This window comes from Helianthus annuus, chromosome 8 (assembly GCF_002127325.2).
Source record: "Helianthus annuus cultivar XRQ/B chromosome 8, HanXRQr2.0-SUNRISE, whole genome shotgun sequence".
Taxonomy (NCBI): domain Eukaryota; kingdom Viridiplantae; phylum Streptophyta; class Magnoliopsida; order Asterales; family Asteraceae; genus Helianthus; species Helianthus annuus.
In genome coordinates this window covers 127,537,452-127,550,017 of record NC_035440.2, presented here as the reverse complement: position 1 = coordinate 127,550,017, position 12,566 = coordinate 127,537,452, and the positions used below count along the sequence as shown (strand labels likewise).

At 35.5% G+C, this 12,566-nt stretch overlaps 2 protein-coding genes across 4 annotated transcripts; one reads left to right on the top strand and one right to left on the bottom strand.

Moving 5' to 3' along the window:
- The first annotated feature begins 584 nt into the window (after positions 1 to 584).
- LOC110921466 (LIM domain-containing protein WLIM1) lies at positions 585 to 4,076 on the top strand. The gene is made up of 5 exons (XM_022165791.2): positions 585 to 937; positions 2,230 to 2,326; positions 2,857 to 2,888; positions 2,993 to 3,082; positions 3,657 to 4,076. Exons 1-5 carry the CDS (start codon positions 800 to 802, stop codon positions 3,870 to 3,872), a joined length of 573 nt encoding a protein of 190 aa, XP_022021483.1. The 5' UTR covers positions 585 to 799; the 3' UTR covers positions 3,873 to 4,076.
- A 461-nt stretch (positions 4,077 to 4,537) lies between these two features.
- Positions 4,538 to 11,713, bottom strand: LOC110923513 (nucleobase-ascorbate transporter 6). Of its 3 annotated transcripts, none has more exons than XM_035975813.1 (15): positions 11,585 to 11,713; positions 11,327 to 11,473; positions 10,162 to 10,259; positions 9,900 to 10,073; positions 9,699 to 9,799; positions 9,358 to 9,433; positions 9,006 to 9,065; positions 8,710 to 8,894; positions 7,518 to 7,614; positions 7,308 to 7,394; positions 7,123 to 7,181; positions 6,490 to 6,581; positions 6,198 to 6,275; positions 5,937 to 6,097; positions 4,564 to 5,035 (listed from the first exon to the last, which is right to left on the bottom strand). In XM_035975813.1, the coding sequence occupies exons 2-15, from the start codon at positions 11,424 to 11,426 to the stop codon at positions 4,817 to 4,819; spliced, it is 1,587 nt and encodes a 528-aa protein (XP_035831706.1). In that variant the 5' UTR covers positions 11,427 to 11,473; positions 11,585 to 11,713; the 3' UTR covers positions 4,564 to 4,816. The 3 variants fall into 3 exon arrangements, with proteins under 3 accessions (XP_022023287.1, XP_035831706.1, XP_035831707.1); XM_035975814.1 differs by having other exon boundaries at positions 11,581 to 11,696; XM_022167595.2 differs by having other exon boundaries at positions 4,538 to 5,035; positions 11,327 to 11,591.
- Positions 11,714 to 12,566: the final 853 nt, after the last annotated feature.

Here is a 12,566-nt window from a genome sequence, read left to right as displayed (position 1 = left end):
GCCCCTTACTTTTAACATAAAAAATAAACAAAGTTAAGAGCAAGGAGTATATTAGAGAACCAATAGAAATACCAAGGCGTTTCTAAATGATCGAGGCAAAACCGTTAAAACGATCAAACCAAAGAGAGCAAAACGAAAGTTTACTCGTATTATTATTTACCGTGAACTAGAGATGCACAATAAAAACCTGTTTTTGAACGAAACTGCAACTGGCATACAAAGAAACTGATTTGGAACCAATACAACAAATTAAATTATAATTCTCTCATTTGAAACCAGTTACACCATAACCAAACCAATCATAACTGCTCAAAACAGATAAAAACCAGTCAACAAACCAACAAACCCAACCGGTTCGAACCCGGGCCAGTTTACATTCGGAACCTGATCTGTGCACCGAATCTAGATTGCTTTCATAGAACGCACGAACTTACTTTTTGGTCTGAAAGATGACACGATTCCCTTCCTAAACAACCCATAGAGACAAATAAAATATACTGAAAGGGCAAAACAGTAACTTCACACCAATAATAACCCCCCAAAGTCTCACATAACTATAAAGACAACCCCTTAACTGACAGCTACAGAACAAGTGTTTTGACAATCTTTGTTTGTTGTAAAACCCCGGCCCTTTTATTTCATTTCATTAGACTCCACCAACAAACTCCAACACAAAGTCTTTAACTTTTCTTGATCAAACACAAACTTCTTATTATTTTTTGGATGTTTTGTGTTTCTTGATCTGATTTCTGTTGTGGGTATTCATTTTTGTTGAATCTTTAAAGGGTTACATACAAAAATGGCATCATATGGTGGGACAACACAAAAGTGTAAGGCTTGTGAGAAGACTGTGTACTTTGTGGATGAACTCACTGTGGATAATAAAGTTTATCACAAGGCTTGTTTCAGATGCCACCATTGCAAAGGCACCCTGAAGGTTTATTAATTTCTCATTTTTATTTGATGATTGTATCAAGATGATTTAAGTTTGAGTTAATCTGATTGTGTTCAATTTGTGTTAGATGCTGGTTTTAATATGGGGTTTGTGTGATCATTGATTTGGAGGCTCTAAAGTTTTTATTTTGGTTTTTTTAAGGTTTGATGATTATTTGTTGCTGTTTTTGATCTGGGTTTTGTGGGCTTTTTTTTTTTTCAAGAGTCAAATGTCATTTTAGTCTATGTTTTTTAGGTCATTTTGTCGAAGGTTTCGTTTTTTGTTTGTGGGTCCAAAAAAGTTTCACCATATTTTAGTCCACTGGGTTAACTTCATCCATTATTTCTGTTAACGAGAAGGGCAATTCGGTCATTTTATATGGCTGAATTGCCTTTTGGTTAACAGAATTACATATAAAAAGACCGAATTGCCCTTCTCGTTAACAGAAAAAATGGATGAAGTTAACTAGTGGACTAAAATGGCAATAGTGAAACCTTTTTGGACCCAGAGACGATAAATGAAACCTTTGGACTAACCTAGCAAAATGACCCAAACCAGAAAGACTAAAATGGCATTTAAATCTTTTTTTTAGTTATAGTCTATCTTTTTTGTTATTTATGATATGGTGTGGTTATTGATTTAAAGAAATAAAGTGTTGAGTTTTGCTGCATGTGATAAGATTTCTTAACAATTTGAGGGTTCTTTCTTTGATTTTTATGAAGTAAAAAAGTTGACATTAATGATGATAGCGGACGTTTTAATATCGAATCCACATTCCACTGTTTTTCTGCTTTTAACTACCCATTATCTTATCTCATTGGTTAGCAGAGTATTAGTAGGCCTCTGAGTTTACGGGTAACGGGTTTCTCACGGTCAACAAAAGTTCATAGATTTTAGATAACTAGAATTAAATTTAAATTTATAGATCATCTGATGGGAGTTTTTATTGAAACTTTGAAGGTTTCTTTAGTTCATAATAATTGAGGCACTAGTGGGCAATGATAGGAGACCCAGGGAAACCTGGGTTGGATCCTTGAGCCAAACGGGTTTTACCGGTAATTTCACTGTCGTGCCTACGGGCGGGTGGGTTACCGGGTTTTCCCCGGAATTGGTGGTGGACTCGGGTTACTCTCGGAGTACTCCGTTTGTCCAGTGGGTGCCCCGAGAGTGCTCGGGATTGAGTTTGTTGGCCGTTCAAAAAAAAAGTTCATAATAATTGCAGTAAACCGATAAACGAAAACAAACTATTTTGTGTGGTTTTTGTGATTTTTTTTTTATAAATTTGTTTATTGCAGTTGAGTAATTACAGCTCTTTTGAAGGAGTGTTATACTGCCAGCCTCACTTTGATCAACTCTTCAAAATGACTGGAAGTTTGGACAAGAGTTTTGAAGGTGAGTCCATTTTGGGTATAGTCTAAACGGGTTGGGTCGAGCGCAGTGGACACATTCATCTAAACGGGCCGTTTTCATCGCATATTGACCCGTTTAACTTTATACTAATTTTTTAATATGTATTTTATGTTGTAACTTAAACTGATTAGGTGTTTTATGCGAAAATATAATGATAAAAATGAAATAAAAAGTTTTCTAGTTTAAATGTAATGCAATTATATACATCAGTAATTTTGTTTGTAACTATGTAACTTTAGAGTACTATTATGTAAGAATATAAAACGAAATTTCAAGTTAAATAAGTCGTAAGTCAACCCGTGAAAAACTCGTGTCGTGTTCAGGTTCATGTGTCTCTGACACAACTCCGGGTCAACCTTTATATGCCGATTGATTCGTAATATCTTAGTAATGAAAGAGTGATGGATGTGAACCAGTAAATAAACCAAAAACACGCCTATAAAGATACCACTGTGATGTTGAAGGGAAAAGATGTTTGTAACTTTGCAACTAACCATCTATTTGTCATGTAGGTACCCCGAGAACGGCTAGATCATATGATCAGGTAACGGTCGATTATAATCATAATAGACTAAATATAAGTTTTTTATTTGTGTAATATCAAAGGTGGTAACCAAGTACTTACCCCTTATTTGGATTTTTTTTCAGGGTCAGTCTAATAGCAAAGTATCAAGCATGTTTGGTGGGACACAAGACAAATGTGTTACTTGCAAGAAAACTGTCTACCCCCTTGAAAAGGTAAAGTATATAAACAAGAATTTAGAGGGTGTTTCCATGTAAATTCTGATTAATTTAAGGATTTACATGTAATATAAGTTCTAGGGTGTCAATCATGTCAGGTTAGTGGGTTAAAGTGTTCAACCCAAACACGACCCATATTTTTATTCGTGTCAAAAACACCAATCCTGACCACACACACTTAAAAGTCGTGTAACCCAAACACAGCCCGTTTAACCCATTTTTCTACACGTGTCAAATGGGTTGGCGAGTAATATTCAAGTTGTGAACGTGTTAATTGGGTTGGTGAGTTGTAAAAAAAAATGGGTTAAACGAGTCATAAGGGTACTTGACCCATTTAACTAAACAGGTCAACCCGAACAAGACTTGCATTTTGAACAGGCTAGATATGCCAGCCCAAAACCTGATTATTTTCGCATCGTGTTTTGGGTCGTGTCGGAAATTATCAACCCTAAATAATCATTAACCACTCCTAAAGTGCTATGCCAACAATCTGATGCCTCAAAACATACATAAATACGCGTTTATATACCAAAAGTTGTAAACTTTCATGATCTTGATGGTCGGTTTTCAGGTGGGTGTCGATGGAAACGCATACCACAAAGCCTGTTTCAAATGCAGCTACGGCGGGTGTCACATAAGTTCATCAAACTACGTGACTCACGAACATCAGCTATATTGCAAGCACCATCACACGCAACTCTTTATGGCTAAGGGGGATTTCAGCCAATTTGACAAGCACCGTGAACCAGAAAACGGGGTGACTGCAGAGAACACAACAGAAGCTTGATATTTTGAGGTCTGGTTCAACATGGGTTACCAAAAATCTTTAAGTACACCGAGCAGGGTTTTTCGGGTCGCCTTTTGTTATGTTGTTTAAACAAGAATATCACAAGATTTAAACATTTTGACTGCGCATGCTGAGTGAATAACTTGTTGTTAATGAATAAATGTGTTTTGGAATGATTTCTTCTATTGTCTAGTTATTTTCCAATTCGATATGGCTTCGATACTAGAATATTTTCAAAATGCCGGTTTCTTATTTGAACTGTTCTGTCAACTCCTGACAAACTCGTACTAACTACTAAGCGAGTATGTTGTGTATACGGACGGCAGTGTTGTAAGAATCGTTAGACGCTAGTTAGCTGGTAAGGTATGGACATAGCGATTAATCGGATTGGAATTTTTATATGTAATCTTCAATTTTATATATATGCACACATTTTTATGTGTAATTTTTCTTGCAAGACAAGTTTTAACCCCTCATCGGCTATTTTTTAAGTAGAAAATATTAATCACCGAAATTTACAAGGTTTGACCGGAAAATGGCCGGAATTTAACCGGAATCGCCGATTTTTGGCCGATTAAGACTGCTTAGGGCCGCTATTGACCGTCTACCGAATAATTGACCGATTAGAGGAAAATTACTCGGTGAACCACATAAGAATAAAAAAATTATCAAAAAACAAAACAAGTGCACATTCAGGAATCAAGATTTCTATTACAAAAGTGGTAAGACAATGTTCTTAACTCAAGTAGTTGAAAGCACAAAACTAATCCTTTATGCTTCAATCAATCTTCATTCTTACCATTGCATTTACAGCAAAAAACAACTAATAAATCATAAATCACTCGTGGAATATGATCAAGCCCGGACTATTTTAGCACAAGATTAGATACATAAATGAAACTAAAAAGAACAACAGTTGTCGGTATTTCATGTTCTTCTTCACCTCAAACAGCTGGGAAATATTTGTTGAGGTTAAACGGCAACGAGTAGAATTCTTCGCTTCGTGTGTCACTGTGGAACGAACGGAACTTGTCCCACCAATTTTTGCCTCTATCTTTTCTTACCGAACCATCGTGCCTGTGAAGCGTGTTATCCAGAAGATATGCTACGACCCCTGCCACAAACGCTTCCGACGAAAACGGAACATTCACCATGCTGTTAAACTGCAAAATAGCCACATGAACCGATGTTAATGATGTTAACGGGTCAAGATTGAAACTTTCTTTTCTGGGATCTCTCTAAATCTAAATCCCATATGGTCTCAATGTCTCAAAGTCAACTCCGACGAGTCTAAATATGGTAGTTGACTTTTCTTGAAATCTTGAGGACTCTGTTCTAAGTGTCACATTTGACCCGTCTAGTTATGAGTGGGTTGGTTTGAGTTTTGTTTGTTATCTCAAAATTGTCGTCAAATAAATCATTATCAAAATTTGTTTGTATTTAAAGATTTAGACTATTTAGTAATAATGTTTTTTTTTTGTAGTCATAAATCATAATTAACGCGCCAACTATTTATAAAAAACAAATATTAAAAACGGACAAAAGGTGTTTGTGAGCTATGCAGTTAATACCGGTGATATATCGGTTATCGGTCCTCATGTAATAAATCGGTGTGAATTACCGGTCAGTATATCGATACCGATATTAGCGGCGATATTGACCGATATATCACCAATTTTCCCGAAATCAGTAGCTTTCTTCTTAGTTCTACCATTCGTCTTTCTTCTTATTGTTGCTATTAGTGTTTTAATCCTACTTGCTACAACTGTTCGTGTTTTGCAAGTTGCAAAAGGTTAATTTTTAATGGTAGGAGGGTATACTGAGTTGTTAGTGTTAAATTGCTATATATATAATTCTGCATGATATTAAAATTACCGATATCCCACCCGAATAACCTATATCTCAAATATCGGACGACCATTATCCGATATTTTACCGCATTAACTGCTTAGTTTGTGAGTCATCCCCAACGCGACGTGGTCACTTTCTACCCAAACTAAAAACGACCCATTTTCTACCCGAACTGTTTTGACCCGTTACCCGACCCTCTCATCTTGAACGTACCCATCTTCCGGACGTGTGGACCGGACCATAACCATTGATAGCTTCATATTCATTGAAATATTGGGGAATAGACAAGCCCAAAAAGAACGAAAAGCCCAGTATGAACTTTGTTCTGAAGCTGTTGAGATTGCAGAACTGAAGTAAACTCAAACCCGAAGAACCTACAAAAAAATGAAAAAGACGTTATCGCCCTCCAATTCTACCGAATAAACCAAGAAAAAGGTGGATGGATTGGGTAATAATGTAAATTTAGTAACTTACCGACAAAAGCGAAGAAAAGGCAGTACAGAGCCGCAACGATGGGCGCGGGGATCGAAGCAAAGACTGCTCCAAATTTACCTGCATACCATTTATTAATGAACGGGTCGATTCAGGTTATGATATACTCTAACGGGTAAAACCGTAAAATCGGAAGTAAGAGGGAAAATAAATAAGAATGTTATAGACAAAAAAAGTGTTTCTGGTTGATCCAACCCGTTTTGACATGTACAAAATTACCCGTTTGACTCGCTACCGAATGATAAATAAAAGAGAATATATAAAAAAAATATACCAAGAACTGAGAAGAAAATCATCCACCCTGCAGCGATCTGTACAACTCTTCGACTACCAACACGAGTCACAGCCAAAAGACCGGCATTCTCTCTACCAACGCACAAACAAGTGAGTCAATATAAAACAGGGCTTATTTTTTATTTTATTTTTTCAAAAGTTGTGGTTTTTAAGAACAGAGTAAAACGCCATATTCGTCCCCTGAGGTTTGGCCCGTTTTGTGACTTTCGTCCAAAGGTTTGTTTTTCCGCATCTCGATTCAAAAGATCTGAAATCTTGCCATTTTCATCCGGCTCGTTAACTCCATCCATTTTTCTCCGTTAAGGTCGGGGGTATTTCCGTCTTGTTTGTTAACTTAAAGGGCATTTCGGTCTTTTTCACTTTATGTAAAAAGACCGAATACCCCTGGAAAAAAAACGAATTGCCCTTTAAGTAAAAAAAGACGGAAATATCCCTGACTTAACGGAGAAAAATGGATGGAGTTAACGAGCCCAATAAAAATGGCAAGATTTCAAACCTTTTGGATCCAAATGCGGAAAAACAAACCTTTGAATGAAAGTCGCAAAACTTGGCAAACCTGAGGGACGAAAATGGCATTTTACTCTAAGAAAAAATTTAAAATTTTGGTACTCACATAGATACAGAACATCCATTCACAGTTCCAAACAAGCCCGACAACAAAATGCCAATTCCCTAACAACAAACGACAAACATATACTTAATAAATGCAACAATAATATATCGAGTGAAGGGTTATAATGGTAATTTACCATTTTTCAATTTTCCCTTTAAATACAAGTGATAAATAATGGTAATCACCTGCCAACCGACACCACGGCTTAGCACAGATGGAGGCAGAGGGGTGGCACTTGCATATCTCGAGACCGCCATGAAGCCACCGGTTGACTGACATGATGATTGCAACATGTTAGAACAAACTTATAACTAGACAAAAATTAAACTATGTTCTTAATGGTTAGTTGTATGGATATAAATTAATCTAATCGACTGATGAAAACCAAAACAGACCTCCACAAGAGTAACAAAAGTAGTCATCATCATGGCAAAAGCTTCACCAGCATCAAATGATGGTGCACCCCATTGAAATGGATACGGGACTCTTATCCTAAAAAAAAAAAATCATTGTTAAAAAAATTATATTTTTATTCATTATTATATAATCATATTTTTTATAACAATCCCTTAAGTATTTTTTACTTGAAGTCCTTAAATTGATGTATGATGTAGACTAGAAAACGGGATAGTAAATCAGACCTATTGATTCTCACAGAATACCAGGAACGATTCTTCCAAAATTCGTTGATTCACAAAGAATACCGAAAGTTGGGATTTTCACACATACTAGTGATTTGGGAGAGAAAAATGACTTTTCATATAATTCCAAACTGATTATCTTTCTCCCATTACATCCATATAAATAATAACATAAATTGAAAACGGGCCTCAAAACACACTTGGGCCAAAAGCTAGAACGAAAAAAAAGTCCACCAAAAGCAATAAAAAACATAAAAAGATAAATAAGTCATAGAAATAAGCTTTTTTGGGCCCGAACGATGGGTGGTTTGTAGAAAGATGGGCTTCGTTCTCACGATCGATTCGCCTGGTCGCACGCCCAAAACAGACACCTGTAGCCCAAGTTAGAGCCATTTTAGTGAAGCCCCTTTTGTCACGCGATCTTGGGTCTCCAAATACAAGATGGCCCGCTCCTCCTCACTTGGGCCCGCATCAATGTATTTCATTTTCTTAAATAAATTTGACATTTCAGAATATATATAACTAATTTTATTACCAGCCGCACGTTGCTGCGGGCCGTGTGCGTCGTGATAAAGTGTAGACTACAATCGGCCTGACTCGTTTCCAAACTAAATTTACGACGAAACACAGAGTAACTCAAATTTATACCGTCGAAACGTAGACAACCTTGAAATGTACATAAAAATAAACATGAAAATGCATTATATTTGATCTGGCTCATTTTGGAATAAAATTTATGTTAAAACGTAGACGAACTCGAATTTATACCGACATGTACATAAAAATAAGAACGTAAGAAATAAATTTTTTGAAATAAAAATGTACAGGGCTTAAACATAATAGGAATTCAAAGCGACATTTTACAAACCTTTTAGAAATTGAAAGGGTTAAATGCGTAAAACCCATAAAGTTAAGGGGGTTGTATATACAATATAAATCTACTAACCATGGTGCAGCCTCGACTAATCCAGCGCGATCAGTTCGACAACTTGTTTGTGTTTTAGGGGGTGTATGATTGTAGGCCCCACCAACAGTAAGCAGGTGAGCATAAATCCAAACGATTGCAATCGACATCACCACAGAAAATTTCTCAAAAATCGACTTGCCTGAATGTATCATGTGAGATACATACTGCACATAATCAAAGAAACCAAAATCTTGAAATTAATAAATTTGACCCATATAACATTTGCGGGTCCCCGACAATATGGAAGTATTTTACCGATGCAGCATTAATATTACCTGAGACAAGATAACTACAATGATGAGCTGAGGCAGCCCGATTTCAACACATCTCGCAACCTAAAATAACAAAGTTTGAATCACATTGTCACACGCGTACCCGTATAAATGTATGTTTCATTAAAGGATATATATATATATATATATATATATATATATATATAGGATCAAGATCAGATGAGAACCACCCGAGTTGCAAGAACTTGAGAACTCCTTGAAAAAAAGTTATTTTATAAAAAAAAAATCACCAAAATTAAAAAAAAAAAAATTCACGGAGTTCTCAAAGTTCTTGCAACTCGGGGTGGTTCTCAAAGTATCCATCCCCTATATATATATATATAATTATACTTACCCCAGGGAATCCAAATTCATAGAGCCCAAAACCAGCAAGAGCGACCAAAGGAGCAGCGGAAAGGGGACTCAAGAATCTATAATAATATAAGAAAAAGAAAAATTAACGTTTAGCCGAAAAGGGACCCAAGAATCTATGATGATTATCAGCTGTACGTAAACGGGTTGCAATATTTAGGGTGTCAATCGTATCGGGTTGGCAGGTTAAATCGTTGAACCCAAACATGATCCAATTGACCCATTTATCTAAACACGCTAAACGGGTTGTATTCAAATTGTAAACTTGTTAAACGGGTTGGCGGATAGTAACAAATGGGTTAAACGGGTGGGGGGTTGACCAACCTCGAAACATTTCTCCAGAGACCACTGAACCCTAAAACAATTTGAAGCGTTGAAGCAACAATCATCGCCCCTTGGATCGCACGCATCGTCTTCTTGAATTTCTGAACAATAAAAAAAATTAATTAACACAAACGTAATGCGTGATTTGTCAACATTCTGTTTCTTTTTCACAAAAGATTCTAAAAGGTCAAGTTGACCAACCTCAATAGGATCCGCATCATTCCATCGGTTATTCAAGATGATTGCAATTGTGGGTGCGACAAAAGTATACGAAGCCCCGATCACAGCAGGTAACCTAGTACCAAACAAAGATTGTAGCAACGTGTTCCAACCCGCTACGAAAAGTAGAGTTTGGATGACTTCTGCTTTCTCTTCCTGAAATATATGTTTAAAAACATAACTACCGTCACAATACAAGATTTCAAGAAACGTTAAAAAATATGTTTATATTTTAATGCCTTACATTTCCTCCACCCATTTGGGGTACAAGAGCAGTGGGAATAATAACCACTGTGCCGAGCATTACCAAGTAATGCTGAAAACCGAGTAGAATAGCCTCAGCTGCAACAAATATACACAAGTTTAAATTAAAATAATTGATAACAATAATAATAACAATAATATTTAGGCCACCTTTTACGTTTTTTGAATTTCACTAGATTAATAAGTGAACACATTCCCAAGATACTGTAACCGATACTGAGCCGATACAAGAATTAGCGGACTCATACTTGGACCACAGTGAAAAAGCAAGTGGGCTAGAAACGGGCTCAACTTAAAATGAGCGTAAGTTTGCTTCGTTTGAAGTCACACGGCCCGTAAGATATAGACTAAACGTCTCAATGAGCCGTACACTTGGACAAACACATGAAGCGTGGGCCTCATAAATTCACACATTTATTTAGTTCTTTAATTTTATTTTAAGCTTCCGCTCTGCTGTCGGTAACCATTTCTCAAATACCAGATAATTATATGTTTGGAAAAGCAACTCTTCGTTTAGGGTATCCTTAAATGCATCAAAAAAGATAGGAACAAGTAAAGAGAAGATTAATAGATCATAGATAACATTTATTTTTCACAATAGATCCACAATATCAAACCAAATCAAATCAACTAGAATCTTGCACCTTTACAAAAGTAGTTACTTTTAAGTAAAGGGTATGAATGTTTTGGTGAGATCAAATTTCCAAAAGGTAAAAAGTGATGTTTGATTTTGTCAAAAAAAATTGTATAAAACTTCATATTCATCACCAAGATTCAACTAAAACAATGAAACACCAACAATTAATTCATTTTATTTAAAAATATTAGAACCCAAAATCAGTTTCCATAACAAATCAGTCAAAAAACATAAACTAGATACCAAGAACAAAAACATTATTTGTAACAAAATAACAAAGATTCACAAAACCATTGTACAAGAATCAGAACAAACTGATACCAAGTATCTTAAACATAAAACATAAAACATTACCTTAAACAACACAAATTAGAACCAACAACTTTCCATACAAAGATTCTTGAATAACTTTTGTCACAAGAAACATAAAAAAAAATACAAGAACACCATCTAAAACAACAATACTATATATATAAATAATAATATGTAAAAAAAACAAGAAACTCACGCCAAGGGGGTGGACTTGTAATGCAGTAAGTAACACCAAGCAGCTGATCTTTAGGTGGGTGTGGGGCCGGCTCATCGGACTTTCCACCACCTCCGGCCATCTCCGTTCACCGGAAAAGTTATAAAAATGGATAATAAGCCTCTAAATCTGCAAGATAAAGAATACCCAGATGGGAAATGGTTAATTAAGAGTTGAAATGTGATGAGGGTGCTGAAGAAGATGAAGAAGTGAAAGTGTTTGGAGCAAAGCACTACCCACATGTAGCAAGAGTAATGGACACAACCACTACAGGTGTGTGATTTGTTGAGATGGGGTAGTGACAAAAGAGGGTAAATAATGTTGTGTGTGTAATTTTGTATGTATTATCTGTATCATATGCAGTAGTAATTGACTTGTTTCAAGAAAATAATAATTGGCCTCCCATAAAAAGTTGGCTTTTTTACAAGTCAATTCAAGAAAATACTCTACCACAAATAAAGATGTTTTTTTATGATGTGTGTCCCTTTTTGTATGTGCACACATTTTTTTAAATTTTATTTGGTATACGAATGTATAGATTATATGGGCGTGTGGATTTTATATATACTATGTATGTATTTGGGTGGAACAACTGAATTGATTTCGATATCAATATGATCTTGTAATTATTTTTCTTTCCGATTCTGTTGTATGCTTTTTCAGTTTTTTACTGGCTTCTATATATACATATAGATTGATGTTCAAAAAAAATGTATTTGGGTGGAAATTCGTGCAATATACGGAATGAATAAAGCAGATATTAAATATTTGTAATGGGTATATAGGAATTATGAAACGATTTTTGAGATAAAATATATTTACAAATCTAAAAGAAAGAATACAAAAAGGTGAAATGAGATAAACGTGAAAAAGAATGTTGGCTTACAAAAGTATAACACGCGACACAACCATTTACTTGTATACAGGCGTATAACAGTTGTATACGGCTTATAACTTAGATAGGTTAGAAACATGTGTATCACATGAATTGAATGAATTAAATATTAAATAGCAATTAATGGAGATTTAAGATATTTTAAGATAAAAATATTTACAAAAAAGAGATAGAATAAGAAGGGTGAAATGAGAGAAAAAGAAAGAGGAATTTTAAGCTCGTATAATTGCGTCACAACTAATTACTTATTTATTTATTGGTGTATAGTCCTTGAATCACTCATGTGTAGGAGTGTATAGCTCTCAAGTTAGTCAGATTGATTAGAGC

Bases quoted from the DNA above. Each gene is read 5' to 3' on its own strand.
- LOC110921466 (XM_022165791.2), top strand. From the start codon at position 800: ATGGCATCATATGGTGGGACAACACAAAAGTGTAAGGCTTGTGAGAAG. The intron at 938-2,229 runs GTTTATTAATTT...TGTTTATTGCAG, and splicing joins ATTGCAAAGGCACCCTGAAG to TTGAGTAATTACAGCTCTTT. The intron at 2,327-2,856 runs GTGAGTCCATTT...TTTGTCATGTAG, and splicing joins TTTGGACAAGAGTTTTGAAG to GTACCCCGAGAACGGCTAGA.
- LOC110923513 (XM_035975813.1), bottom strand. From the start codon at position 11,426: ATGGCCGGAGGTGGTGGAAAGTCCGATGAGCCGGCCCCACACCCACCT. The intron at 10,260-11,326 runs GTGAGTTTCTTG...TATTTGTTGCAG, and splicing joins TACAAGTCCACCCCCTTGGC to CTGAGGCTATTCTACTCGGT. The intron at 9,066-9,357 runs GTAAGTATAATT...TTGTTATTTTAG, and splicing joins ATGAATTTGGATTCCCTGGG to GTTGCGAGATGTGTTGAAAT.